The sequence below is a fragment of the Labeo rohita genome, chromosome 8, assembly GCF_022985175.1.
Source record: "Labeo rohita strain BAU-BD-2019 chromosome 8, IGBB_LRoh.1.0, whole genome shotgun sequence".
Taxonomy (NCBI): domain Eukaryota; kingdom Metazoa; phylum Chordata; class Actinopteri; order Cypriniformes; family Cyprinidae; genus Labeo; species Labeo rohita.
This window is the reverse complement of record NC_066876.1, coordinates 9,140,890-9,168,388: the sequence shown is the minus strand read 5'-3', so window position 1 is coordinate 9,168,388 and position 27,499 is coordinate 9,140,890. Positions and strand designations below refer to the sequence as shown.

Sequence of the window (27,499 nt, the reverse complement as noted above, 5' to 3'; positions counted from 1 at the left end):
GTTTGTTTGAGCTGCACCCTTACAGTGGACTTGAACAAAAAACTAGCATAAAAGCCCCTAGAGGGAACTATCATCCTTCATCCAAAGGCTGCAAGACCTTGTAAATTTCCATTCCCCTTGATAGTAATACTACCACTGATTTAATGCATTTCTGATCAGAAGTCCAGTAAAGCTTTAAGATGCAACTAAGGTTATACAACAATTTCTGCTTATTTCCCATCATCACTTTGTTACTTCCTCCTGCTCTTCTCTGCTCTCCATATCAGATCAAATCTGAAGGTTCCAAATGGAGAGAGAAAAAGATACTAGGTAACCAATTTAATAGACTGAAACTGGATAGACAAAATACATATAAATATTGTATTTAAAATTCAAAGCAAAGAGAGTTTTGGATTAGTCATAATCAGGGCCATAGCTGGGGTGTGTGGGGCCCCGGTTCAGGTTGTACCTGTGGGCCCTGTTTGAAATTGTTTAATTTGTATGTTAGTTCTATTTATACATTTGTGCTATTTACACAAAGTTTATTCAAGTTTGTAGGTGTCCAGGTACAGAAACCGAATAATCAAATGTAGGATGGCATTGCATAGTGTTCAATGTAAAAATTAAATATAGATGAATTCTTGTTAAAACTACAAAGTACTTCAGTCAGAGAGTGATTTTCTCTTTTATTTTCTTGGATTTTGGACATTAAGGGCACCGACAACAGACAATGCATCCAATAAAATGATACACATCTAATTCTTAACATCTTTCTTAACTGTTTACATTCACTTTAAACATAACAACAGTGTTTTTGAGGATACTCACCAAGATGGATATATATATATACATATTTTTTTTAAGATTTATTTTTGGGCTTTTTTATGCCTTTATTTGAACAGGACAGTGTACATAAGACAGGAAAGCATTGGGTGAAGAGAGAGGGGAGTGTGATTGGCAAAGGACCACTAGCCGGGATTCGAACTCGGGTTGCCGTGAGCGTAATTGCACTGTATGTCGGCGTACTAACCGCGAGGCTAATGGCACCGACCAAGATGGATATTTTGACATAACATGGGCTCTTTCACATTTTTTTTGTGTTTATATGTTTAAACTGGTCAGATGTATTTGTTCATTCAGGTGCAGGAGGATGCAAAGGACAGCTCAGTTCAGTTCAGGTCTGTGAGACTCTGTCTGTGCACTGACACCCCAACCCCCGACCTCTTTTAAATATGAAATAGGGATACAGAGGAGTCAAATACTGCAAACCCAGCATAGACGGGTTCAGTGAACGTGGTGTTAAATGTGTGTAAGTGTGTGAGTGTGTGTGTATCAGAGACACTGTAGAAGGACAGTGTGCCAGCTGACCAGTCCAGATATACTCCTACTCTCTGAGACAGGCGTGAAGGGACAGATACGTCTGTGCTGTTATTATTGTGCCAAGCACTGAATCTGTCAAAAGTACAAAAAAGACTCCATGACTTTCCATTGCGTCCAAATCTGCATTCGCTTCCTCCTTTCCTGCTGATTCCTTTATATGTTACTGCTATATATGTCCACCCGCTCCATTCAGCCTCCCAGTAACAACGTCCATTCAGACTCTCTCTGCACAAAACCTGCTCGTAGTTCTCAAATCTTTCTGGATGATCAGGATATGACTGGCCTTTTTTCACATCTATCACCTTTTTGTTTCCCTCAGTCAGAGAGAGACGATTGTGTGCTGTGTTTGGATCCAGTGTAAGATTGCATACATCTAAAGGGCCAGTTTGAGGAGAGATTAGAATTGTATTAAGGATAGTTTTATGGTTGTATGTATGTTAAATGTACAGCATTTTAGATTGTGTAAGAAATGAGGAAGTCTTACATTTTTCCAGTCCTGGTATGATCCTCAAATGTCCTCCATGATCTAAACTAAACGAGACAAATATATGCACACATCAGGGATACTGAACACTTGATTTCTTAAAAACAAACAAACAAACAAACAAAACAGTGTCAAAGAGAACATTTCTTATTACTTTTATGACACACACATTTAGCTCTACTGGACCTGTTTCTACTTAAGAATATATATATATATATATATATATATTTATTTTTTTTTTTTTTTTTTTTTTTTTTATTTTTTCCATAATATCACTGCAAATTAATAATAAAAAAAAAATCTATAGGATTTTTGGTAATACTTTACTATATGGTTCTTTGAGGTAAAATTAGTTAACTACATTAGGTAACAACCTTAAAATTAACAACACTTTTACAGCACTTGTTGATCATGGTTTATGTTAATTTTAGCACAATTTAAAAGTTATATTCATTAACATTAGTTAATAGTGCATTATTAATTAATAATAACTGTATTATTATAAACTAACAATAACCAGGATTAATGAATGCTGTTACAAAAATATTGTTTATTTCTAGTTCATGATACCTAATGCACTAATATTAAAGAATAAGCCTTATTGTAAAGCGTTACCTTCTTTAAATAATAGGTTAATGGATATTTTAATGAATCCCAGATTTTTATGTATTAATCTACAAAATAAACATTACATTTTGTTATGACAAAATATATCTCAGAATATACCTTTTAATTATCTATCTTATATTATTAGGGGGAAAAATAATGGTAATTGAACTGTTAAGCATTTACAAGCAAGCACATCAAAAATGAAAGGTCAAACAAGCTTGAGAGAAGAACTGCAAACACATATACTACCATTAGGGAGACAAACATACAAAATGTACACATACTTGTACATAAAATAAAATGCATAAAATGTTCAAAACTGTGTTTTCTACCAAATTAAATGTAATATCCATGAAAACAATACCATGCATATTACCACCAAATGTGTTTAGTCTGGAGATACTTTGATTCAAATTTCATGAAGATCAAATATATGCTCTAGGGAAAGTTTTTAAAATATGCAAATTAGATGAATTATGCTAATTTGTGGACAATCAAAATGACTGACCTTGTAAAAGGTGAATGAATGTATTCCACATAACCCAATATATAAAAAGACCGGGCTCATGAAATTAGGTCTGTCATCAAGCTATTGTCTAATTTTGGGACTAAGAAACCGATATGTATCAATATGCCAAATTGTTGCTGATGCCGGGCACACAGTGCACAATTTTTCTCACAACTGGATAACTGTTTGGGGTACCATCTAGTTGTTTTTGTGTGCACACTACACAATGAAACGGTGACAGGGAGTTGCACATTACGCCACTTTTTAATAGGAAAAATTGCTGAGAACACACACAAGAAGTGGTGCAGGAAATAAGATATGATCACGCATAAGATATGAGTTTTTGCTTGAGACTGGATTTCTTCCTCTGGAGTCACCTACATGTCCAGATATTTAGTATGTTAAATATCTCACAGGCATCTGCAACTCATCAACGTTTCTCTCAGAGTGTGTTTTTGATAACACACGCTACGCGATTGTCACACATGTGAACAAGCACTGATTTGCCTCTGATTTCAGGCATTTGTTGCGATTCTCTCAAAACTGTTGGTGATTGAAAATCAGGGCTAAATTTATGCAGTGTGTGCCCAGCATATATACTGACTGCTGTATTCTACACAAAAGTGAAATTCATTGATGTCTTACACAGAAACTATGCTCTATCAAAAAGATTTTGAAAACCAGTGGTATCCACGTTCTGAAGATGGCATGACTTAAATTTGATGATCTGATGAAAGCTGTCTAAGTAATCAAAAGGAGAAAGAGGAAGAATAAGAAAGTGACAATGACAACGATGATTGATGGATACATTTATGGCAATGCCAAACAGCATGAGAGTATTTCAACATACTTGAGTATCTCCAGTCTACAGTTGGGGTCCTTCAGTCTCTCAGAGAGGATCTTCGCTCCTGAGTCTCCTGGGTGATTGTAGCTCAGATCCAGCTCTCTCAGGTGTGAGGAGTTTAAACACAGAGCTGAAGCCAGATAACGACAGCCTTCCTCTGTCACCATACAGCCAGATAATCTACAGATTAGGCAAACATATTTTAAATATGCACAATTGAATTGCAAATGCTGATCCTAGAAATAAACCTTTACATACCATGATCTGTTTCTATAAATTCAAGGTTTATACAGATTCAGATGTTGATTCAGACATTACTGAATCAACATCCTAGAATTTTTGGTTTAGGTATTTTTCAAGCACCTTTTTTCCCCAAAGCCTGACAATGCTAATGGTCAAAATTTGTTAAAGGGGTCATGAACTGTCTTTGTTTTTTTTTTGGTACTGTTTTTTGAGGTCCACTTATAAAATTATCAATATTAAAAAAAAAAAAAAAAATAAAAGTAATAGGCTATTTTCTGTCCTGTTTTTAACCCCCCTCATCAGAACACTCTATTTGAATAGGCATGGCGGACTGTAGCCTCTGAAGTAAATGTCCACTACTATGATTGGCTAACAGTTGTGTATGTTTGACAGCCTACATTCTTCACAGATGGATGCTGCTGTGTTTTAGGTTAAAAAATGCATAAATACTCTGTACATATCAAACAATCTGTAATAACAAACAAAGCAACAGTGACAACATAATAAAAACATCTATTTACACTTGTGTGGTGCAACATTACTGTTAGATCAAATATAGTCGACAAAACATTGTCTTTTAGTTTCAATATTTCTGAAAATCCTGGTTAAATTGCACCTTGTTTGTAAACAAATCTACTGTAAAATTAAGTGAACAAAACAAGTTTTTAGGACACTCTTACTGTTAACATAGGAATTAAGCAGGTAAGTACCAGTCAGGCACTGCTAATGCTAACTGCTAAAATGCCTTTGATTAACTGATCATCAGCAAGAGTGAGCATGTCTATATAAAAGCTGAAGTTTGGACAGTTTGCTGGTCTGGAGCCTTCAGATGCAGCGTGTTAACACAATGCCAAGGAGGAAAGACATCAGCAATGATCTTAGAGATGCAATTGTTGCTGCCATCAATCTGGGAAGAGTAATACGGCCATTTCCAAACAATTTGAAGTCCATCATTCCACAATGAGGAAGATTATTCACAAGTGGAAGACATTCACGACAGACACCAATCCTCCCAGGAGTGGACGTCCCACAGAGAAATGGCAGACAACCCAAGAACTTCACAACATACTCTCTAGGCCTCAGTTAACATGTTTAATGACAAAGTTACAGTACAATTAGAAAAATACAGGAAAAGTGTGGCATGTTTGGAAGGCTTGCCAAAAGAAAGCCTCTTCTATCTAAAAAAAAAAAAAAAAAACATGGCATCACAGTTTAGGTTTGCAAAGTTGCATCCAATGTCCTAGGACGTGTGCACTGTACAGTCATTGAGTGGACCATGAACTCCTCTGCACACCAAAGCATTCTAGAGTCAATTGTGAGGCCATCCATCCGATTGGGCCAAAACAGGACAATGATCCCAGGCACACCAGCAAATCTACAACACAACGTCTGAAAATAACTAAGGGGTTGCAATAGTCCAATCAAAGTCCAGACCTCATCCTGACTGAAATGCTGTGGTGACAGTTGTGCATGAACAAATGCCCACAAACCTCAATAAACTACAGCAACAAAGTCAAAAGTATTAATTATTGTATTATCATATTAATTTATTACATTAAATAAACAATTATTATCATATAATTATATTCATTTAGTAAAATTTTTTATTAAAACAAAAAAAAAATTCTGTCGATCCACCGGTATGCATTTGCTACTGCATGTTTTCTGCATAAAAAATAAGGGTCGTTTTTTGCTTTGGTCTAAACAGAGCAGAAGGACTTGTTGAAAAATACAAATTCATTCTCTGCTAGCAGATGGCACTTTTCACCAGGGGTATAACCAGTAACCACAGTAAACAAAGAAGCGCAGCACCTGACCTTGAAACTTGCAGCGCTTGTATTTAATCAATTAAACCATAGCCTTTTCAAGTAGAAGCTATATCTCAATTTACATGTAGGCCTATATATTGTTTTTTTCACTGAAGTACCACCTGAGTCTTCTCCTCCCACTTCTACCAGTGATCGTTCCTGCGGTACTACCTGCGCAGGTAGGTTGGGTTGTAGGTTGCCAAGTTAAGGGGACAAATGGGTTGCAACTTGTATGTGTTGATTGTGTGAGAAGGACATTTCATACTAGATCTGGCAACTGGACAACCTTGGAATATGTTGACATGATTATAATAAGGTATAATAAGGGTACGAACTACGAGAGTTTTACCGGAGGCGAATGTAGCAAACATACAAAATATGTCCAGTGGGATTTTTATATAGAAAGATTAAAAACTTGGCAGAAAAACAGGAAAATAATTTAATAGGATGATGCCAGGATAGAATGGTAAAATATGGGAGAATCCAAAGAAAAATACGAGAGTTGATAGGGATGGACCCTACAGCTCCACTGCTCCATTCCAAATGTTGATTTCCTGCCCTTATCTGATTAACACAGACCTGCATATAAAAAAAAAAAAAAAAAAAAATCACACACCTTCACCTAACTGTCTGGTCTCGTCTCTTGATAACGTGCAAGACTTACCTGGAAACCATTCACCAATCTTTGTCTTCATGATCTTCAGTTTGCCTTCTTAATCAGTCCCGATCCTTCCTGCAAATACATTTACTGCTTAACTCAAACTGAGTATTTCCAGTGACCTATTGATACTCCATTATATTTACCTGTGTCTCCTGAGTATTTTCCTCATTAAAGTCTGGTGAACTATCATCCTGCTGCCTGTACTTTAGTGTGTTGTAGCAGAAGACCAAAACTCTACGGTAAGATCGATCCCGAGACTCTGTCAACTCCACAAACAGATCCATTTGCTTATTTAGTTCACCAGCTCAGTCAGTCACTCCAGTCACGGCTCCCTCATTTGAGCTGCCTTCCAGTTCCATGACCATACCAGTGTATCCATGTTCTAATGGTGGTGGTAGCATCATGGTCTGGGGCTGCATGAGTGCTGCTGGTACTGGGGAGCTGCAGTTTATTAAGGGAAACAAGGATTCCATTATGTACTGTACATTTCTGAAGCAGAACATGATGCCTTCCCTTCAGAAACTGGGCTGAACGGCAGTTTTCCAACATGATAATGACCCCAAACACACCACCAAGATGACAACTGCCTTGCTGAGGAAAGTGCAGGTAAAGGTGATCTGACCTAAACTCTATTGAACACCTATGGGGCATCCTCAAGTGGAAGATGGAGAAGCACCATGTGTCTAACATCCAGCAGCTCCATGATGTCATTATAGAGGATTTGAACAGGATCCAGCAACAACCTGTGCAGCTCTGGTGAATTCCATGCGCAGAATGATTAAGGCAGTGCTAGATAACCATGTTCATGTTTTTGTCTGCTAGACAGGACCATAAAATGTTGTGTATCTTGTATTAAGAGCAGTTAAAATTCGATGCTTTGAGTACAATTCTCTCATACTGACCACTGGATGTTCAACAAGGCACCTCATGGCAAAGAACTCTCTGAAGATTTGACAATTAGAATTGTTTCTCTACAAAGATGGCCTAGCCTATAAGAGATTCAGTAACGATCTGAAACTGAGTTACAGTATTGTGGCCAGGGTCATACAGAGGTTTTCCAAGATGGGTTCCATTCGGAATAGGCCTCGCAAGGGTCGATCAACGAAGCTGAGTGCTCATTCTATGCGTCAGGTGCAGAACCTGGCTTCAAAAAACAGATAAACAAGTGCTGCCAGCATTACTTTAGAGGTTGCAGAAGTAGAAAGTCCACTTATCAGTGTTCAGATCATACGCTGCACACTGCAACAAGTCGATTTGCATTGACGTCAGCTGAGAAGGAAGCCTCTTCTAAAGCTAGTTTACAAGAAAGCCTGCAAACAGTTTCCTGAAGACAACCAAGAGCATGAATTACTGGAACCATGTCCTATGGTGTGATGAGACTAAGATAAACTTGTTTGGCTCAGATGGTGTCCAGCATGTGTGGTGATGCCCTGGTGAGGAGTACCAAGAAAATTGTGTTTCTCCTACAGTCAAGAATGTTGGTGGTAGCATCATGGTCTGGGGCTGCATGAGTGCTGCTGGTACTGGGGAGCTGCAGTTCATTAAGGGAAACAGGGATTCCATTATGTACTGTACATTTCTGAAGCAGAACACGATGCCTTCCCTTCAGAAACTGGGCTGAACGGCAGTTTTCCAACATGATAATGACCCCAAACACACCACCAAGATGACAACTGCCTTGCTGAGGAAAGTGCAGGTAAAGGTGATCTGACCTAAACCCTATTGAGTACCTATGGGGCATCCTCAAGTGGAAGATGGAGAAGCACCATGTGTCTAACATCCAGCAGCTCCATGATGTCATTATAGAGGATTTGAACAGGATCCAGCAACAACCTGTGCAGCTCTGGTGAATTCCATGCGCAGAATGATTAAGGCAGTGCTAGATAACAATGGTTTGACAAAATATCGACACATATTTGGACACAGTTTTGACAAGTTCACTTAGGGTGTACTCACTTTTGTTGCCAGCTGTTTTGACAATAATGGCTGTATGTTGAGTTATTTTTAGGGGACAGTAAATATACACTGCTATACAAGCTGCACATTGACTACTCTAAAATATTTCCAAGTTTCATTTCTATAGTATTGTTCCTTGAGAAGATAGATTAAAATGATTGTTGAAATGTGAGGGGTGTACTCCCTGTATGTACCACCCTGGTCAGAAGGTCTGGCTCTCCACCAGGAACATCCGACCCCGGTTCCCCGGGTGGAGTCCCAGAAACCTTTCATGGACCATTCATGACTCAAAGGCAGTTCAATTATATCCCTGACCACCTGAAACTACCCTTACATTATAGAATTGTTTCTACTTTCCATGTGTCTTCTAAAACTTCACCAGCCTTCTCTTTTCTCTTCTCTCACAGGGTCTGAGGTACCTCCTCCTGCAATTGAGCTAGACTGGGATCCCATCAATGTCACCAACTCACACAGACGGGGACACTGTTAAAGATCCAGCCATTGCAGCGTCGGACACTACAGCTCCATGCTTCCGTTCCAACTTACCTAAGTATTGATTCCCTCCAACTGTCTCTGATTAACAAGGACCTGCATTTAAACCCACACTCACCTTCACGTAACTGTCTGGTCTCATCTCTCGCGAATGTGCAAGACTTACCCGACTCTTTGGATCTTGTTCGCCAATTTTTGTCTTCACCATCCTCAGTTCGTCGTCATCTTCTTCATTGTCCAGATCCTTCCTACAAGATAAACGTACTGCTTAACTCAAGCTAAGTCTTTCCAGTAACCTACGGACACTCTGTTATATTTACCTGTGCCTCCTAAGTATTTTCCTTCTTAAACTCTAGAGAACTATTGTCCTGTTGCCTGTGCTTCAGTGTGTTGTGACAATGTTCTAACTTAATTGCTCATTTACTTATAATAAACTTAACTTAAATGCTGTCTAGGTGACATTTTGTGCAATATAATAGGCCTAGGACCATAAAATAGTATGACCAAAATTCAAAATTAAATATTAATATTAATATTTAGGCCCAAAGCCATTAAACTGTTTTTTTTTTTCTACCTGAGCTCATTATCTATAATGTGATCATTCCCACGAGCCGTTCACACTTTTCAAATGATAAAAATTCCTGTGAGACGCACAAACATCTAAACGCCCAAGTCTAAAAATTAATCAAGTTCATCTCAGCTACTTTTTGTTTTTGGAAGACACACTGTGAGGAATAAGACAGATTTTACCTTAGAAGAACACAATGCGAGCCAGTGGAGATCATTTCTGATGAGTAAGATTACTTGCATTAGTCATTATTGTGTTATTGTGATGCAACTTGTACACATTTTACTAGTTAGACTTTTCCCAAACTATAATTCCTGAATACATTTATGAAATCAAGTGAACTAATCCTCATCACAAGCCCTGAATGAGAGATTGAACCTGCACTGATGGCAGGGGCCCGCTATGCAAATTTTGTTCGCTAATTTTATTGGCCTTTTGTCAACAGTGTCAGAGGTGCTAGGGCTCCCAAGTGCGACCCCTAGTGTCATAACTTTGACACAATGTTGAAGTGACTGAAAGGAAACTGATGTTAGAAAGTCAAGGGCCAAGAACCCAACTAAAGCAAACAGTGACCTCCATAATGGTGACCCCCATCATCATTGACAACGTCTCAATTTCGTGACTCACAAAACAATAATTTAGCAGAGTACAAGTGTTACGGTTGCTGGTGCTGGATGGAAGACAGGATACAACGTACGAAACAAATCTTAATTTAATTACTTTCAAGAGGAACAGGCAGGAACACAGAGCGATATCCACACACACTGAAACTCAAATCAACAATAAAGACCGACAGGGAACTCATGACAAAGACAGATATATAAAGGCTAACTAATAATGACAGACAGGTGAACCAGATAACGCTAACAGGGACTAAACCAAAGTAGACAGATCGACGGGGGGAGACAATGGGAGAAACTAAGAATACAAACAGACAGAACTGTGACATTACGCCCCCCTCCAAATAGGCGCGTCCTCGCGCCGTAGAAAACAAAAAACAAAACAGACAAGAGGGGCGAAAAAACAGCAGAAAAACAGAGTCCATGTGGGAGAAGGCTTCGGCGGAGGACGGAACCCCGGGAGGGGGACAAAAAACAGAGTAATAAGGGCAAAAAACAAAGTCCAAGGCGGTGACGATGGTGGGAGAAGCCAGGGAGAAAACAGGAGGAACCCAGACGGGAGGAACCTAGCAGGACCCAGAACGCAGCCATGATGACCCACGGTGGAGCCGATGGAGGGAGGAGCCATGGTGGAAGAAGGGCTGACGACTCCATGGGGCCGACCGATGGAGGCGGAGCCGCTGGCGGAGGAGCCCGAGGCGGAGACGGAGAGCCGAAGATCCAGGGCGACACTGAGGATCCGGAGGGCCAAGGCGGAGCCCTAGGCTCTGGCGACCAAGGCGTAGGCGGAGATCCGGAGGTCCGCGGCGGAGCCGGAGCGACAGAGGATGGAGGCTGTGCCGGAGGGAGGGAGGAGTCCTTAGGAGCCGGTGGGACGGAGTGATGAGGCGCAGCCGGAGGAACAGAGTCCTGAGGTGACGGAGGGACGATGACCGACCAGGGCGGAGCCGGAAAGACGAGGGAGCCCGGTGGAGCTGGTGGACCGATGGGCGACGATGGAGACGAGGGTGCTGAGAGCCGTGGTGGAGCCGCAGGGTCGGAGGGCCGAGGCGGAGTTCTGGACTCTGAGGCTGGAGGCGGAGATGAGGGATCCTCCAGCCCTGACACCGATGGAAGCTGGCAGACCCGCGGCGAGCCCACTGCACAGGTGGTGGGCTGAGGGTGAGCAGAGGGGCTGTCAGGGGACAGCGGTGAGCAGACAGACGTTGACATAGGCAGAAGAGGGAGGGAGGGTGGGTGGGGATTCCATACAGGCATGCATAACGTGACAGGTAGACATTTCTGTAAAGAAGTCTATTAAATCCCCAGAGTCATTTTCTAAAACTTCCATAGAAAAATCAATTAAGTCCCCAGAGTTTTCTTCCAGCTCACCCCCAGCGGTGGTGCAGTGGGCAGGGCTCTCCATAGCCCTTTCTTGCTCCACGCAGCACTCCACCGTCACGAATGTAGTGGCCGGCTCTCGCACCTGGTCAGATGTGTCAGGCTCTGGCTCTGTCGCTCTTGGCTCTGGCTCTTCATCTGCGGTGGGCTCGGGCTCAAACTCCGCTTGTCGGGGTGATGGTTGGCTGGGTTCTGGGTCTGGAGTGGGGATGACATCCTCCTCGATGATGTCGATGGTCCACGATGATCCACAGGACGCCAGCACCCACTCGATGTACTCCGGCAGGCTCTCTTGAGGACCCTCCCCAGATAGCAGCGCCTTGGTGGTGGTGTTAAGTCCAGTGTAGTAGAACTTGCATAGGCTGCTATCCGTAAAGTGGGAGTGTTCTGCCAGGAAGATGTAATCACGAGTGTGGTCCTCAAGAGAGCGTTCCCCCTGCTTCAGGAGGATGAGAAGAACGGTAGGATCCATAATAATAATAATCAAAAAACAAAAACACTGAGGGAAAAAACGGAAAAATAAACGCAGGGGAAGATGCCGGGAAAAAGCTGTATAGGTTGGTCTTTCTGTTACGGTTGCTGGTGCTGGATGGAATAAAGACCGACAGGGAACTCATGACAAAGACAGATATATAAAGGCTAACTAATAATGACAGACAGGTGAACCAGATAACGCTAACAGGGACTAAACCAAAGTAGACAGACTGATGGGGGGAGACAATGGGAGAAACTAAGAATTCAAACAGACAGAACTGTGACAACGAGAAGTTTCTTCAGGCCATTGTGACTGTCTGATGCAATTGCTTGGCAAAAACTTCCTGTAACAGATACACTCACCACCTTCAGAGGGTTTTGCCATCTGTGATACTGCACAGCCGTGCCTATAATTCAGCAAATGTATTGTTGAACTTGCAGTTATTTATTAAACCAAATGCTTTACTCTATTATTTAAAAAAATAAACAATAATAAATCATATTGTTTTTTTCTTGTAATCTTAACTGATGCTATTTAACTGCTACTCATAAAAAAGCTGTGATATGTCATAACACCCAATAACTTGGGACAATCTAAGGTTATAGCTCCACTAAGCAGTTGAGCAGAAATGCATTTCCCACCTCAACTGCGGCAGTAAAAACAAACAAACAAACAAAAAAAAAAAAAATGCATTCTGGTATCTCATTTCAGAAGTCCTTTCCATGGTCCGCCCTACCCACGAATTACGAATATGATTATAATTTATGTACATGAATTACTATTAAAAAGAACACAAATAACACTAGAAAGGGCCTTGATCCACTAAATATTGGGATACTGATGACTCAGTTACCTTTAATTAGATTATTTTTTAAAAAAGGCACATGAACATTAAACCCACTACACCCAGTACAGACTCACCTTAGTATTTCCAGTCTGCAGTTTGGACTCTTGAGTCCTTCAGAGAGCAGTTTCACTTGTGAATCTTGCAGATCATTGTTACTTAGGTCCAACTCTCTCAGGGGAGAGTCTGATGATTGAAGAGCTGAGACTACTATTTTATACCAGTAATCAGTAAGATTACACCCAGCCAGACTGTAAAAGAGTAAAACAATTTCCACTGAGTCTAATAAATAAAAACAAATGGTCAATTATAAACTGCAAATCAAATTCTATTACAGCTATCCTGTAGCTTTACAACATTAATACCCAAAGCCACCCACCCAGCTAGAAATGTTTCACGTTCTGGGAATGTTTTCACCGACAAGTTTTATTTTAGTTCCCAGAATGTTAAAAGGTAGGATAACATTCTCTAAAAACATTCTAAAAATGTTTATTGATAATATTGTTAAAACATTATACTCTAACATTCTAATAAAGCTTCCCATCACATTAGATGTGGACATACATTGCTCAGATGTCAAATTTTGGTTGAAAGTAAAAACCAAACCTTTGTCTGATGTCAAGCTCCAGCATCATTAAATAACTCCAAAAACAGCATTACCAGCTTCACTTATTAGAAACCAGATTATTCTGTCATACATTTACGCAAATTCTTATTGAGATTAACAGATGTTTATATGTTGATGTCTGTTTAAAAGTAATAGTTTGGTTTGATGTCCCCATTATGGCGATAAGCGTTTGCTTTAGTTTCGTCTCAATTTTTCTTTAGCTGCTGTAACTATGTTTGTAATGCCGAAAGCAGCAAGAGAAAATGTGATCAGATGATGGACAATATTATCACATAGTGATCTGATCAACTTATCTCATCTAGAATTTAATCTTTGCAACTAATTTTATATTAGTGACTGTAGAGATGCATTACAACAACATAGGATCCAGTGGTGTTTTAATTAGATTATCTGTATTTCTGCCTGTAATTTTCAAAACACATTGTTCACAAACCACTTGCTTCATGCCGCAATGCATTCTGGGAGCCCTGGATGAGTTTTGTATGATGCACCCAGAATACATTGCAGCATGAAGCGTGTCACCATTATTGATAGGATCCAGTGGTGTTTTAATTAGATTATCTGTATTTCTGCCTGTAATTTTCAAAACACATTATTCACAAACCACTTGCTTCATGCTGCAATGCATTCTAGGAGCCAGACAAAAATGTTTTTTGTTTGTTTAATCCTTGAAATTATCTGAATAAAATGCTGCTGGATTTCAGTCTGTAGAAGCATTGCATTTCTATAATAAGAAACTAACACCATAGATTAGACGGAATAAAAACAGATAACTACATAAAGATATCTGAACTATCAACATGATGCCAACATCATCTGGTGACATTTTCTCTTGCTGTTTTTGCTATAACAAACAGTTACAGCAACTAGAGAAAAACATCTGAAAAACAAGAGTCAAATTAGCCAACTAAAACAAACGCTCATCACCATAACGGTGACATCAACATCTAAACCTCTGTTAATCTCAATAAGACCTTTCGCAAATGTATGTAATAAAGTAAATCTGGTTTATAATAAGTGAAGCTGGTAATGCTGTTTTTGGAGTTATTTAATGAAGTTGGAGCTTCATCAAACAAAGGCTGAGTTTTTACTTTTACCAAAATTTGACATCCATTCCAATGTCCAATGGGGAGTCCACATCCAATGTCCAATGGGAAGCTTCCCAATTAAATCTTTATTAAAATGTTAGAGGATAATATTGTGACAATGTTATCAATAAACATTTGTAGAATGTTTTTAGAGAATGTTATCCTACCTTTGAGGAGAATATTCTGGGAACTAAAATAAAACTTGCCACTAAAAACATTACCAGAACCTAGCATAATGTTCTCTGAACATTCGTAGAACAAAAAAATTGCTCGCTGGGCATGCAAATGGCAAGAGTGCATATAATGCTGTTATTATTATTGGTGCTCTCCAGAATCAAAAGATTTCCCCTTCTTAACCCAGAAGTGTTGCTACTGTTTAACCTGTGTCAGATTCTCCCTTTCCTCAATTCTCTGTTCATAAACCACTCATGCTATTAGGTTCAGATGTGCTCTCTAAGAATTCAAAAGCTAGAAATATCACCATATTGAGAGACCCTGCTGCAGCACAGTCTCTCATGCTTGACAGTACTACAATTCTCAGCCAAGACTTATACAGGAGTTTAAGACCCTGTGCATGAAATAAAGCCTGGTTGTGTAAAAGTTTCTTAACATGTATCGCATAATGTGAAATCTAAATAGGTTGCAGGAGATGTGAATAGGTGTAAAATTTAAACTTCCTGATGAAAGTTGTTTTAATCTTAGGAAATTATTTAGATCAGTGGTCTCAAACTCACTTCTTGGAGGGCCACTCTGCACAGTTTAGCTCCAAACTGCTCCAACCTACACCTGTTTAATAGTTTCTAGTGATCCTGAAGACTAGTTGGATCAGGTGTGTTTGATTATGGTTGGAGCAAAACTGTGCAGAGCTGTGGCCCTCCAGGAATTGAGTTTGAGACCAATGATTTAGATGGAGGGTTCCCCAGTGTGGTCAATCCAATTCATCAATTCATGTGCAGATGCTACCTATTCAAAAATCCCATGCAGCCTGTGCAGTTGTCATTTAGAGCAATTTGAGATGTTTATAATACCTCATTTTTTAAAATTAGGAATGCATATGGATATTTTAAAATTACAGTTGGCCTATTTGTATTTTTTTTTTTTTTTTTTTTTTTTGTATGTCAGGGCGTATACAGTATGGTCAGGACAAGTTAGGACACTACTACCAATAACCTTCATCTGTGTACAGCTTTAACCCTCAAGTAACAAACGCACCAGTACATTCTTTCACATTTTTTCCCTGATAACAGAGAGAACAGAAAGAACTTAAATTTGTAAATTGGTGTTAATACAGACAGGATTGCTACATTATTCATAACTGAAAAATATCTACTTTTTAATTTATGTACTCCCACAATAACAACAAAACTTTATGCTTTTGTAAAATAAGAAAACAAACAGGATGTGCTTTTTGCCATCTCAGTCTTTGTAAACTTCTTGAAACTCAGTGCATACTTGCCACAAAAATGGGTCTATAAAAAGCTTGAAATGCCTACTGTATGTTTAACCCTCAAACATCCTTCGGGATAAAGGAAAAATAAATCAAAAAAGAAAGCACAAATCAGTAAAAGGTGCTACACTTTTGAATCAAGCAGGTGTGGAGCTGGGATTGATAGATGTGTTGCGCTTCATGCATCCACAGAGTAAAGAGTTTACACATTACTCTGAAGCTCATAATATCTACTCCAGATTAGATTATATATTTATGTTCAAAAATGATGTACTAAAGGTAAAGAGCTGTGAAATTTTACCAATAACAGTAGTAGATCATGCATTTGTGATGATGAAAATGGATCTGGGGAGTATTCAAAGAACTTCCGTATGGAGGTTTAATAATTTTCAATACGATTTTTAAGGATAAAATATTAGTCTGTTTTAGAAATTATATACAAAGTAATAATGATGGAGAAGTGTCACCAGTTATATTGTGGGAAGCTGCTAAAGCTACAATGAGAGGGGAAATAATAGCATATGCATCATGGAAAAAGAAACAATGTCAGATAGAGAAGTTAAATTTAGAACATAAACTAAAGAGTTTACAAGAAAAACATGAAAAATAAAAATAAGGAGGTTTATGAAGAGTTAAAGAAGGGAGAAATTTGCATTAATAAGTTGGACAAGACAAGGGGATCCCTTATCACCTCAAATATTCGCTCTGTGTATAGCAGGGGATACAAGGAAATTCTTTAATAAAAGGCCTAAAAATTGAAGATGAGAAACATAAACTTGCATTGTATGTGGATGATGTGGTTTTGTTTTTAACAGATGTAGAAACATCATTACCCTTGATGTTAAAAGAGATGCCAGGATATAAATTAAAATTGAATAAGACAGAAGCTATGGAAATGGGGGATAAACTACAAGAAGGTTTAAAAGGAGAACTCCACTTCCAAAACAATGATTCACATATAATGTACTCACCCCCTTGTCATCCAAGATGTTTATGTCTTTCTTTCTTCAGTCATAAAGAAATTATGTTTTTTGAGGAAAACATTTCAGTATTTTTCTCCATATAATGGACTGATATGGTCCCCCGATTTTAAACTATCAAAATGCAGTTTAAATGCGGCTTCAAACGATCCCAGCCGAGAAAGAAGAGTCCTATCTAGTGTAACGATTGGGAATTTTTTTTTTTTATAAAAATAATACAATTTGTATACTTTTTAATTCCAAACGCTCCTCTTGTCTTACTCTGCCTGGACTGTTTTTGTTCCGGTTCATGACAGTTAGGGTATGTTGAAAAACTCCCATCTCATGTTCTTCAAACTTCAAAATCATCCTATATCGCTGTTTTACCTTTTTTGTTAAGGGTGTTTGATCTTCTTTGTATATTCACTTTGCAAAGACTGGGTCGGTACTTCTGCAGCAATGTAGGATGATTTTGAAATGATTTTTGAAGTTGAGGGAGAAAATACATTTGGAGTTTTTCGACATACCCTAACTGTCTTGAGCCAGAATACACAGTTTAGGAAGAGCGAGACAAGATGAGCTTTTGAGATTAAAAAGTATTTAAATTGTATTTTTTTTAATGAAAACAACTGATCATTTTGTTAGATAAGACCATTCTTCCTTGGTTGGGGTCGTTTACAACCATATTTTGGATCGTTTGAAGCCGCATTTAAACTGCCTTTTGGAAGTTCAAAATTGGGGCAGCATATCAGTCCATTACATGGAGAAAAATGCTGAAATGTTTTACTCAAAAAAACATCAATTTCTTTACGACTGAAGAAAGAAAGACATTAACATCTTGGATGACAAGGGGGTGAGTACAATATATGTGAATCTTTGCTTTGGAAGTGGACTTCTCCTTTAAAGAGAAATATGATATTTAATGGATCCAAGCAGACAATGTATTTGGGAGTGAAAATTCCAAATAGAGTAGAGAATTTATAAAAAAATGTAACTATGATACTTTAGAAACTATTATAAGAAATAATTTTAAAGGGGTCATGTTGATATAAATCTTTGGGGTCTTAATGAAAAGCATGTTTTGGTTAAAATTTCTCAATGGTAGTGTAAAAAACACCTTTTTTTTTTTACCTTGCCAAAATCAGCCAAAAATCATCCTGTTCTGGTCGAGGCTGCTTTAAATGTTAATGAGCTCTGCTCGCCCCGCCCCTCTCTTCTCTCTATAGAGTGAGGAGCCTGTTTACTTTAGCCGCATTTAGCCATGAACCTTGCTAACTAGCACCTTATTAGGAAAGACGATTGCAATAGACGGATATATGTAGATCAGGAGGTGCATTCCCTTCACAAACTAAAGTCATCCACCGCCTTTTTTAGCAGCTCAGATGTCGGGAGTAAATGACAACCAATTATGTTCATTATTACATCCAACAACACAACACCTCAGTCGCTTAGGAGCCATTCTTGTCTACGTCACTGTTCCGGCATTGAAACAATGGTGATCAGACTGTTACTGCTGATTCAAGCCGAGTCTAAGGTGAGACAGCTGTGTCAATCAAATATCGTGGGAGCGGCCTCTGTCGGAGTGTCATTACACAGACAAGATGCTGAGAATGGCTTGATTTGAAAAAGGGGAAATTATTTTTACAGATTAAATAAGAACTACTGGGTGGATTTTTATCATTGTAGGGTGGTGAACTTAATGCCCATTACACTCATATATTTTATACTTGCAAAATAATACCAAAAAAAAAAAAACTGGACAGAAGTAATTCAAGTAATAGAAGAAAAATTTTAAGAAATCAAATATAATAAAAAATACAAGGGTATAGACCCTATGCTACTTAAAGAGGAGTTATACTTATTTAGAATATTGAGAATCACAGCTCTTAAAACAATAATTTTGGAGAAGGCAAGAATCCCCAGCAATAAGTAGACGTTGTGTCTAAAGTATACTCTATGGAAAAGATAACACATGAAATTTACAGTAAAATTATATACTTTGAAAAGATATGGGCACCCCTAAAATTAAAGTATTCACTATAAAAAAGAAAAAAAAAACATATTAGATCAATTACCCTTTTACACAATCCTCCCTTTCTTTTAATTGACATGCTTATTATTTTGTTTAATTATTAAATATTATTATCAATTGATTGATTGAATTACTAGGAATTAGGGATCACAAGAGATTTGATATGCATATGTGACTGTGTTCTGTATTTATTTACTTTTTTTTATATGTAAAAGTATGTATGTTAAATGTTATTCTTATTTTGGTAACACTTTAGAATAGGGTACACTTATTCACTATTAACTACGACTTTTCCCTCAATAAATTCCTAATTTTCTGCATATTAATAGTTAGTAAGGTAGTTGTTAAGTTTAGGTATTGGGTAGGATTAGGGATGTAAGGTCATGTAGAATAAGGAATTAATATGTGCTGAATTAGTACTAATAAATAGCTAATAGTTTCGTAATATGCATGCTAATAAGCAACTAGTTTAGAGATCGTAAAATAAAGTGTTATTAAATGTGTTTTTTTAATTATTATTATTGAAAAGACAAAATAAAGTATTAAAAATAAATTAGTTTTGTAAGTGACAGGAGAGCATAATACTCACAGAGCCTTTTTGCAGTTGATCACAGCTGGTATAAGTCTCCTTCTGCCCTCCTCTGTTGTGTTGTATTTCTTTAAGTCCAGCTCATCCAGCACCTCTTCTGATACCTGAAGCATGTAGGCTATTGCTGAGCAGTGAGAAGCAGAGAGTTTCTCTGAGGGTTTCTCTGATTTCAGAAACTCCTGAATCTCTCTGAACAGAGTCTGATCATTTACTTCAAGCAGACAGAGAAACAGATTAATGGATCTGTCAGCTGAGATATATTTGTCACTTATGATTTTGTTTTTGATGTACTGTGTGGTTTTTCTGATGGTCTCTGTGCTGTTCTCTGTGCGTGTCAGTAGATCTTGTAAGAGTATCTGACAGGATTCTAGCGAGATGCCCAGCAGGAATCGCAGGAAAAGATCCATGCCTCCACTCTTGCTCAACAGAGCTTTTTTCACTACTCTTTTATGCAGATCATGCAGTGAATCAAACAGTGTTTCTGTAGCACTACTTACATAGAAGTAAAACACATAGAAAGCAGCCAGAAACTCCTGAAAGCTCAGGTGTACAAAGCAGTAGACTTTCCTCTGATGAATGACAGATTCCTCCTTAAAGATCTCTGTGCAAATTCCAGAATACACTGAGGCCTCAGTGACATCTATGCCGCATTCTCTAAGGTCCTCCTTGTAGAACATGACATTACCATTCATTAGCTGTTTGAAAGCCAGTTCAGCAAGTTTCACAATCACTTCTCTATTGGACTTCAGGAGTTTTTCTGGATCTCTCTCATCATACTTCTGATTTCTCATGTTGATCTGAATAATCAGGAAGTGGATGTACATTTCAGTCAGAGTTTTAGGGATTTCTGCCTTGTGGTCTTGTTTGAGGATGTTTTGAAGCACAGTGGCTGAGATCCAGCAGAAGACTGGTATGTGGCACATAATGTGGAGGCTCCTTGCTCCTCTAATGTGTGAGATGATTCTGCTAGCCTGATGCTGATCACTGATTCTCTTCCTGAAATATTCCTCCTTCTGAGGGTCAGTGAATCCCTGAATTTCTGTCAGACGCTTGATGTATTTAGAGGGGATCTGATTGGCTGCTGCTGGTCTGGAGGTGATCCAGATGAGAGCAGATGGAAGCAGCTGTCCTGTGATGAGGTTTGTCATCAACACGCCGACTGATGAAACCTCAGTCACATCAGAAACTTTCTGACTGTCTGAAAACAGTCTAATTCTGCTTTCATCCAGACCATCAAAGATAAACACAATTTTATACTCCTCATACATTTTTGAGTCCAGATCTTGAAGTTCAGGATGAAAGTCAAGCAGAAGTCTGTGAAGACTGTACTGCTCACCTTTAATCAAGTTCAGCACTCGAAATGAAAACACAAACATGAAATCGACATCCTGATTGGCTTTTCCTTCGGCCCAGTCCAGAATGAACTTTTGCACAGAGACTGTTTTCCCAATTCCAGCAATCCCTTTAGTAAGAACAGTCTTTATTTCTTCATTCCTCTTTCTTTTCTTTATCTTATATCCTGGTTCAAGCAAGAGATCAAAGATATCATTGCAGTTGATTGGAGTGTCTTGTAAGTGTTGTGTTCTGGGCGTCTTCTCCATATTTGAAACCTCATGTTCTTCATTCACCCCTTCACTCTCTCCCTCTATGATGTAGACCTGTGTGTAAATCCTGTGCAGAGAGGTTTGATTCTCTTGTAGTTTGATTCCTTCAAATAAGGTCTCATAATTTCTCTTCATACTGGTTTTGTGAGTCTCTCTGATTTTCTGCAGGACATTATCCATTGGCTGGTGTGAATCATGTTGCATGTCTCCAGTCTGATCATCTCTTCCTGCATTGCTGAAATTAGGAGAAAAGGAGTATGTACATCACAGTAAGCACTCTAATTTTAAGTGACACCACTTTAAGTGTCAGTTTAATTTACTTTCTTTAAAAAAAAAAAAAAAAAAACATGCAAGTAGCTGCTGTCATGATAATTTTACTGACTGATCTTTATCTTTTTTTTCTGATGTAAAAGAATGGAGTTCCTCACCAATGTGGTTTCTTACATACTGTAATGATGCCCAGCAAGCATTCAAAGGATATAAGATATACTTCCTTTGTGTAATTACAATTTAACATCTCAACATGAATTAGACTAAAATACGCTAATATGTAAGACATAATACAATTGTAGAGTTGTCCTCTGATTTTACAAATAGGGAGGATCTTCTGTGATGACTTGATACCTGATTTGCTGAATTAAAATAAATAAATTAAAAAATATATATCATATTCCACTGTGTAATGATATCAAAGCAAGCATAACGCCATTCTCCACAGGCATGTCATACTTACACGGGGTCTGAGGTCACTGCTTCTCTGAGATCAGGGGGATTTCGAGTCAAGGATTTGTTACTGTTAAAAGACACACAGCTGGGTTCTGGAGATGCTGTCTCTCTTTGAACAGCACCTCCATGCTCTCTTTTCTTCATTTTAGAGACAGTGTCCCTTTCCTCTCTGTCCTGATTGAGGCTAATTTTAGAGGCAGCGCTGATTTGTTCTCCCTCCAGAGAAAGTTACTGGACCTGCGAATTCAAAAATATTTTATGCATTACTAGGCATTGTGCAACATTAACTGACATTACCTGATTTGGTTTTGGAATTAAGCTTACACAAAACATATCAAAATGATGGCTGGAACTAAACTATGTTTGTGGATAATCTGTTGTACAGGTAGAACAGCTTTCTTACTATGTATGCTCACACACAAGTATTATGACTTGGCTTGGATAAGTAAAGCTTCTAGTACATGCAAATAAGACAGCAATACACATTTACAGAAGGCACAATACAGCCTAAGACAGAATAACACAAAACAAAACAATACAATACAATACAGAAGGGTAATACAATGGCAGAAAGTAAATATACAGATAATAGGAGAGAATTTATATCATGAACAAGAGATATCTCTTGTTGCATTTCGTCCATCTGAGGACTTCAGACAATTCAGACACCATGGTAATTGAAAACTACATCATAGTGTCTGTGAAAGGAAAAATAATTCATTGGCTTGGAGTGGTGTTTTTGAATTTCATATGTGTTATAATTTGCATAGTTATGCATTATAATTTCTGTGACTGTTTACAGGTAACCTTTCAAAACTTGGATTAAATCCTTAATGTGAGCATCTGTTTTTATCCTCGTTTGTCTTCACCATACAATACTGTAATATTCTGCCTGAGATTCCCTGGGTTCACCACTGTATGGCACAATTTCAACTCCAGATCACTTCTCCTTTGTTAGAAACTTGTAGCACAACTGTATTAAATCATTAAATAATTCCTAATGGCCAACCTTATTTAAATGCCTCACTGCCTATTGTTCTTGTTCAGTCCTGATGTCTGCTTGAGCATGTTGTTGCCAAGCATTGGTGGTTAGAGATTTTCCTGTCTTCTGTTGAGTCTTTTTGGATTGTACATTTTTCCTTTTTTATGGACTCTTGCCTGACATGGGCAGCTTTTCTGTTTGGATTACTTTTTTGTATTATCTTCCAAGGAGTGTTTTTGACTTCATTTGTGGCACATTCCAGTTAAAGACTGTATCTGTTGTTTTGGTTCTTTGATTTTTTTTTTTTTTTTTTTCACCATGAGAAGAAAGAACTCAATCTCCCGGTTTTACAGATAAGACTTAAGGCTAGTCCCAGACTGAAATGCATGTTTGATCGGTCTCAGCTGAAAATATATTGCTCTGGTATATTTTAAAATATGTCGGTGCCATTGTTCTGTGTCAAGATGCTCAACTGTAACGTTTTCTTCCGAGACATTTTTGTAAAAGTTGCTTAAATATCTTAATTTAACTAAGGCCTAGTCCTGGCTTAAACTAAGCCCCATCTGTAAAACCGGCCTAACAGTCAGACTTTGAGCCTCTTCGTCATTTGGGTTTGGGTTTGACCCGCTCCAGTGGTAAACACCAAGGAGATACACACCACAGACCGGACTTTGATCCCCATCTGGATCACAACAATATACATTGTGTTACACTGAACATAAGGTTAGAAGAGCCCAACATCTCTACAACAGAAGTGCTGAATCCTGACACTCAGGATGTTTTCACATATAGTCCTTTTTAAAAGAACCAAACCCAGTTTACTTGGGGTGTTTTCACATATAGTTTGTTTTAGTCTTAGTCTTAGTATGGCATTTTGCATCTAGTCATAACTAATACAGCATCAACTTTCATAACAAGATTTTGTCCAAATGTATTAAACTAAAGAAAAAAAATGTCTGACTTCTTTAACACTTGTTAAAGAAGTCAAAGAAATTATTTTTTTTCCCCCAAGATATTTAAAAATGTTTGCTGCATGTTTAAAATATATGCTAGTTGTATAAAATTGCATTTTGAGAGAAAAAAAGATACATCGCTTGGGCTGTAGCCTACATTGCACTTTATTATTACTTTCAGAAATAACGCAGGCTAAATATATACACACACACACAAACACACATGTATGTGTGCACGTGTGTGTGTTGGAAGCTTCTGTCACCAGAACAAATTCATTGTAGGCCTATGTGCAAACATACTTAGCAGTAAAGCTTTTCTGACTTAATTCCCAAGGAAGGCATGACCCAATGAAACTTGCGGTCTCCTACTTACAGGCTTCCAAAGAGTGTAATGACCCTGCATGCAGCATGAATGATGGAACAGACTGTAGTTATAACCACTTCAGATGCCTTAAAGGAGATCTCCACTTCCAGAACAACAATTTACAAATAATTTACTCACCCCCTTGTCATCCAAGATGTTCATGTCTTTCTTCAGTTGTAAAGAAGTTATGTTTTTTGAGGAAAACATTTCAGCATTTTTCCCCATATAATGGACTGATATGGTGCCCCGATTTTGAACTTCTTTTCTGAACTTTGAACAGTTTAAATGTGGCTTCAGACAATCCACAAATAGGTTGTAAACGTTCCCAGCCAAGGAAGAAGGATCTTATCTAGCGAAATGAATTTTTCTTTACAACTAAAGAAAAAAAGACATGAACATTGTGGATGACAAGGGGGTGAGTAAATTATTTGTAAATTGTTGTTCTGGAAGTGGAGTTCTCCTTTAAGTACTGTACCCTAAATTCCCTTAAATTTTTGTAAAGCATAAGCAGAATAATCAGTCACTTTACATGTCAATTTATAAGTTTATAACCACTCACCTCAAAATGTAAATAAGCCACACACATAGTTTTACAAAAAATCTGCCTAGGCCTATTCACTTGTTAAGTCTGACATCAAGCGTCACCTCTTCCTTGACTTCCGGGTCCAAACGCTTTATTAGATGACATGAGAAAACAACAAACGTTACTAATTATACACTCACAATGTGATAAAATACTACCAAAAAATTATAATCCAACCCTTTAACTCCATACCGAAATCCCAGATAGCCATACAATGAAAATATAAATCTAAATAAATAAATATAAAAATTATTTGTGTTTGGGATGCTGTGAGCATGGAGACTGTAGTGAACACCGTAAATTTGAAAACGTTTAGCTTAAATGTTTAATATGAATAAACAGTGCTCATAAATGGCTGCTAAGATAGTATTCTCAAGTGAAATGAGTTGGGGTTTGGACCCGGAAACAGCATTTTTTTGTTTTGTTTTAAACATTTGCTTAGAAAATACAAATGTGAGAAAACAGATGCCAAGGAAAAGAGCCAGGGGTTCAGAGAAGGCCAAACAATAGCAAATTACAATTTAAAAGAATTAAAAAAAAAAAAAAAAAGAGAGATATAAATAATAAGTACATGAATAAATGATTACAAAAAATAAAATAAATAAGCAGATCACATAACAATAAACATACTTTTCTCTCAAAACATAAATTCCCAGAAACAGCGTTCCTTGGTGCGTTCAATGGACGCATTACATCATCGCTTAACAAGCCCATACACATCGTGTTGCAAAAAAACAAAATAAACTTAATATAATGTACTCAAATTATTACATTGAAACAAATGCCACAAAATAACGTGGGCGTGTCTTGGCTTAACATTAAAAGTCTCCCGGAAACGTGAAATACATGAAAACCGAAAAAAACAACAACAACACAGTCCAGATTTTACCATTTTCAAATAATGCGAAAAACATGTTTGTTTTTTTGTTTTTTTGTTTCGTAAAGCCAGGTTAAGTTATTTGCGTGTATGCGCATGTCCTCAGTTAACGGCTGCGTCCGAAGGCTCTTATATGCTGCCTTCAGAGGCAGCATTCCAAGGCAGGAAGGCACCAAGGCACGTCCGAATTCAAATTCTGCTTCATTTCCTGTCTCTGGAGGTACCTTCTTCTGATCAAATTTTGAAGGCAGCATAGATGTATCCTTCGCTGTCTTCGATTTCCCACAATCCTGTGCGTGTGCGTCATATAGGCTATATAAACAAAGATATTCTGGTGAAATTAGACTTGTTACTTTATATAATAGATGAGATCTTGGCCATGAAAAACTTTATGAATCATAATAGTGTAAAAAAGCATAATAAATAATATTGTTTGTTATAATAGTATTTAATAAAAAATGTTAAAGGGTTCAAATAAGTAGTAAATAAGAATAACATTTACAGTATACTACCAACAATAACGAAACAGCCACTAATAACAATGACCACTTCTGCAATATTACTTGCATCAATGCTTTTATTTTTTTTTTTTAAGCAAAAAGTAGCTGCCATTCTCAGTCGTCTTCCCCGACGCACAGGCCTTCGGTGGGTAATGACATTGAGATCTTTATGTATTATTAAAGCATTTATACATAACTGTATGAGATCGTTTTTCTCCAAAATCAACAACCATTTAGGTAACCATTAGGTAACCTAGCAACGGCATCACGTTCCACTGCCTCTGAAGTGTGTACGAAACTGTTCCCGGAGTTGCCTTCGCAGCCTTTGAAGTCAGCTGACTAGGCTTTCAGACGCAGCCAACATGCCTTTAGTCTTTAGTCTTTCGATTTGTTGTTTTAACACGAGACACTATATTATTTTGGATTAATGAATATGAACGTTATTCTATGGTATGAAAATCAACAAATAGAGAACTCTGACATTCACTTGTGCCTAAATGGAGGATGTTACTGCACTGTAATATAGACCATTTCGCTAGATGTAAACAACACTGGTCCAGAAGCACTTCCTGTTTTTTTGTTTTTTATTTTTTATTCTATTTCACATATACAAATACATCTTAAAGGTGCTAATGTAACATTTTCATCCAGTCAAATGTTATGTTGGTTGTATTTTTTTGTGATGTTTGTGTAAAGTTAAAAAAAAAGAAACAGGAATTGGGACAGAATCTGTATTGGGACCAATATGTTTACATCTGGCGAAATGGTCTATAGTGGAATCCATGGTAACTCACCAAACAACATTTAAAATGACAGGAAACGACAGACATAATGATCCATAGCATAACTTCGGAATTGCTGGTTTCAAACACATTTGCTTATGTGCTGCATAATTATGAATGATTTAACAAAAATAAATGAATAAACAATTAAATTAACATTATATGCTCCACACATCGCATCACAGCTTCTTTATAATTACTCGTTACCTTTTCAGCTTCCTTCCTTGTCGAAAACATGCTGTGTGTTTTACATTCGGTTTTCCTGAAATTTGAATTCAAACTTATTTGACTCACGACACGTCCCAGTAAACACACCTGCGTTCACCAAGCAATAAGCGATTTCAAACAGGTGCCGTGTAATACTCCTGGGTGGGTGGAGTAATGAATATTACCTTCATTTCCTCGTCGTGCCTTTGAAACGACGCGCAAACAAATCTAACTGGAAATATAAGTGCACGAATTTCATGCCGCAACTTGTTTAGAGGAGAGCGGGGACGAAAGTAACAAGAAACAAAAGTAACAAAGCTATTTTCT

The 27,499-nt window shown here is 37.9% G+C and overlaps 1 protein-coding gene across 3 annotated transcripts; it reads right to left on the bottom strand.

Moving 5' to 3' along the window:
- Positions 1 to 651: 651 nt before the first annotated feature.
- Positions 652 to 27,499, bottom strand: LOC127169197 (NLR family CARD domain-containing protein 3-like). Of its 3 annotated transcripts, XM_051116388.1 has the most exons (8): positions 27,173 to 27,351; positions 24,783 to 25,995; positions 21,932 to 22,161; positions 19,595 to 21,433; positions 12,929 to 13,102; positions 3,811 to 3,984; positions 1,844 to 1,890; positions 652 to 1,732 (listed from the first exon to the last, which is right to left on the bottom strand). In XM_051116388.1, the coding sequence occupies exons 3-8, from the start codon at positions 22,066 to 22,068 to the stop codon at positions 1,206 to 1,208; spliced, it is 2,898 nt and encodes a 965-aa protein (XP_050972345.1). In that variant the 5' UTR covers positions 22,069 to 22,161; positions 24,783 to 25,995; positions 27,173 to 27,351; the 3' UTR covers positions 652 to 1,205. The 3 variants fall into 3 exon arrangements, with proteins under 3 accessions (XP_050972345.1, XP_050972348.1, XP_050972347.1); XM_051116391.1 differs by lacking the exons at positions 24,783 to 25,995; positions 27,173 to 27,351 and adding an exon at positions 27,358 to 27,499; XM_051116390.1 differs by lacking the exon at positions 24,783 to 25,995.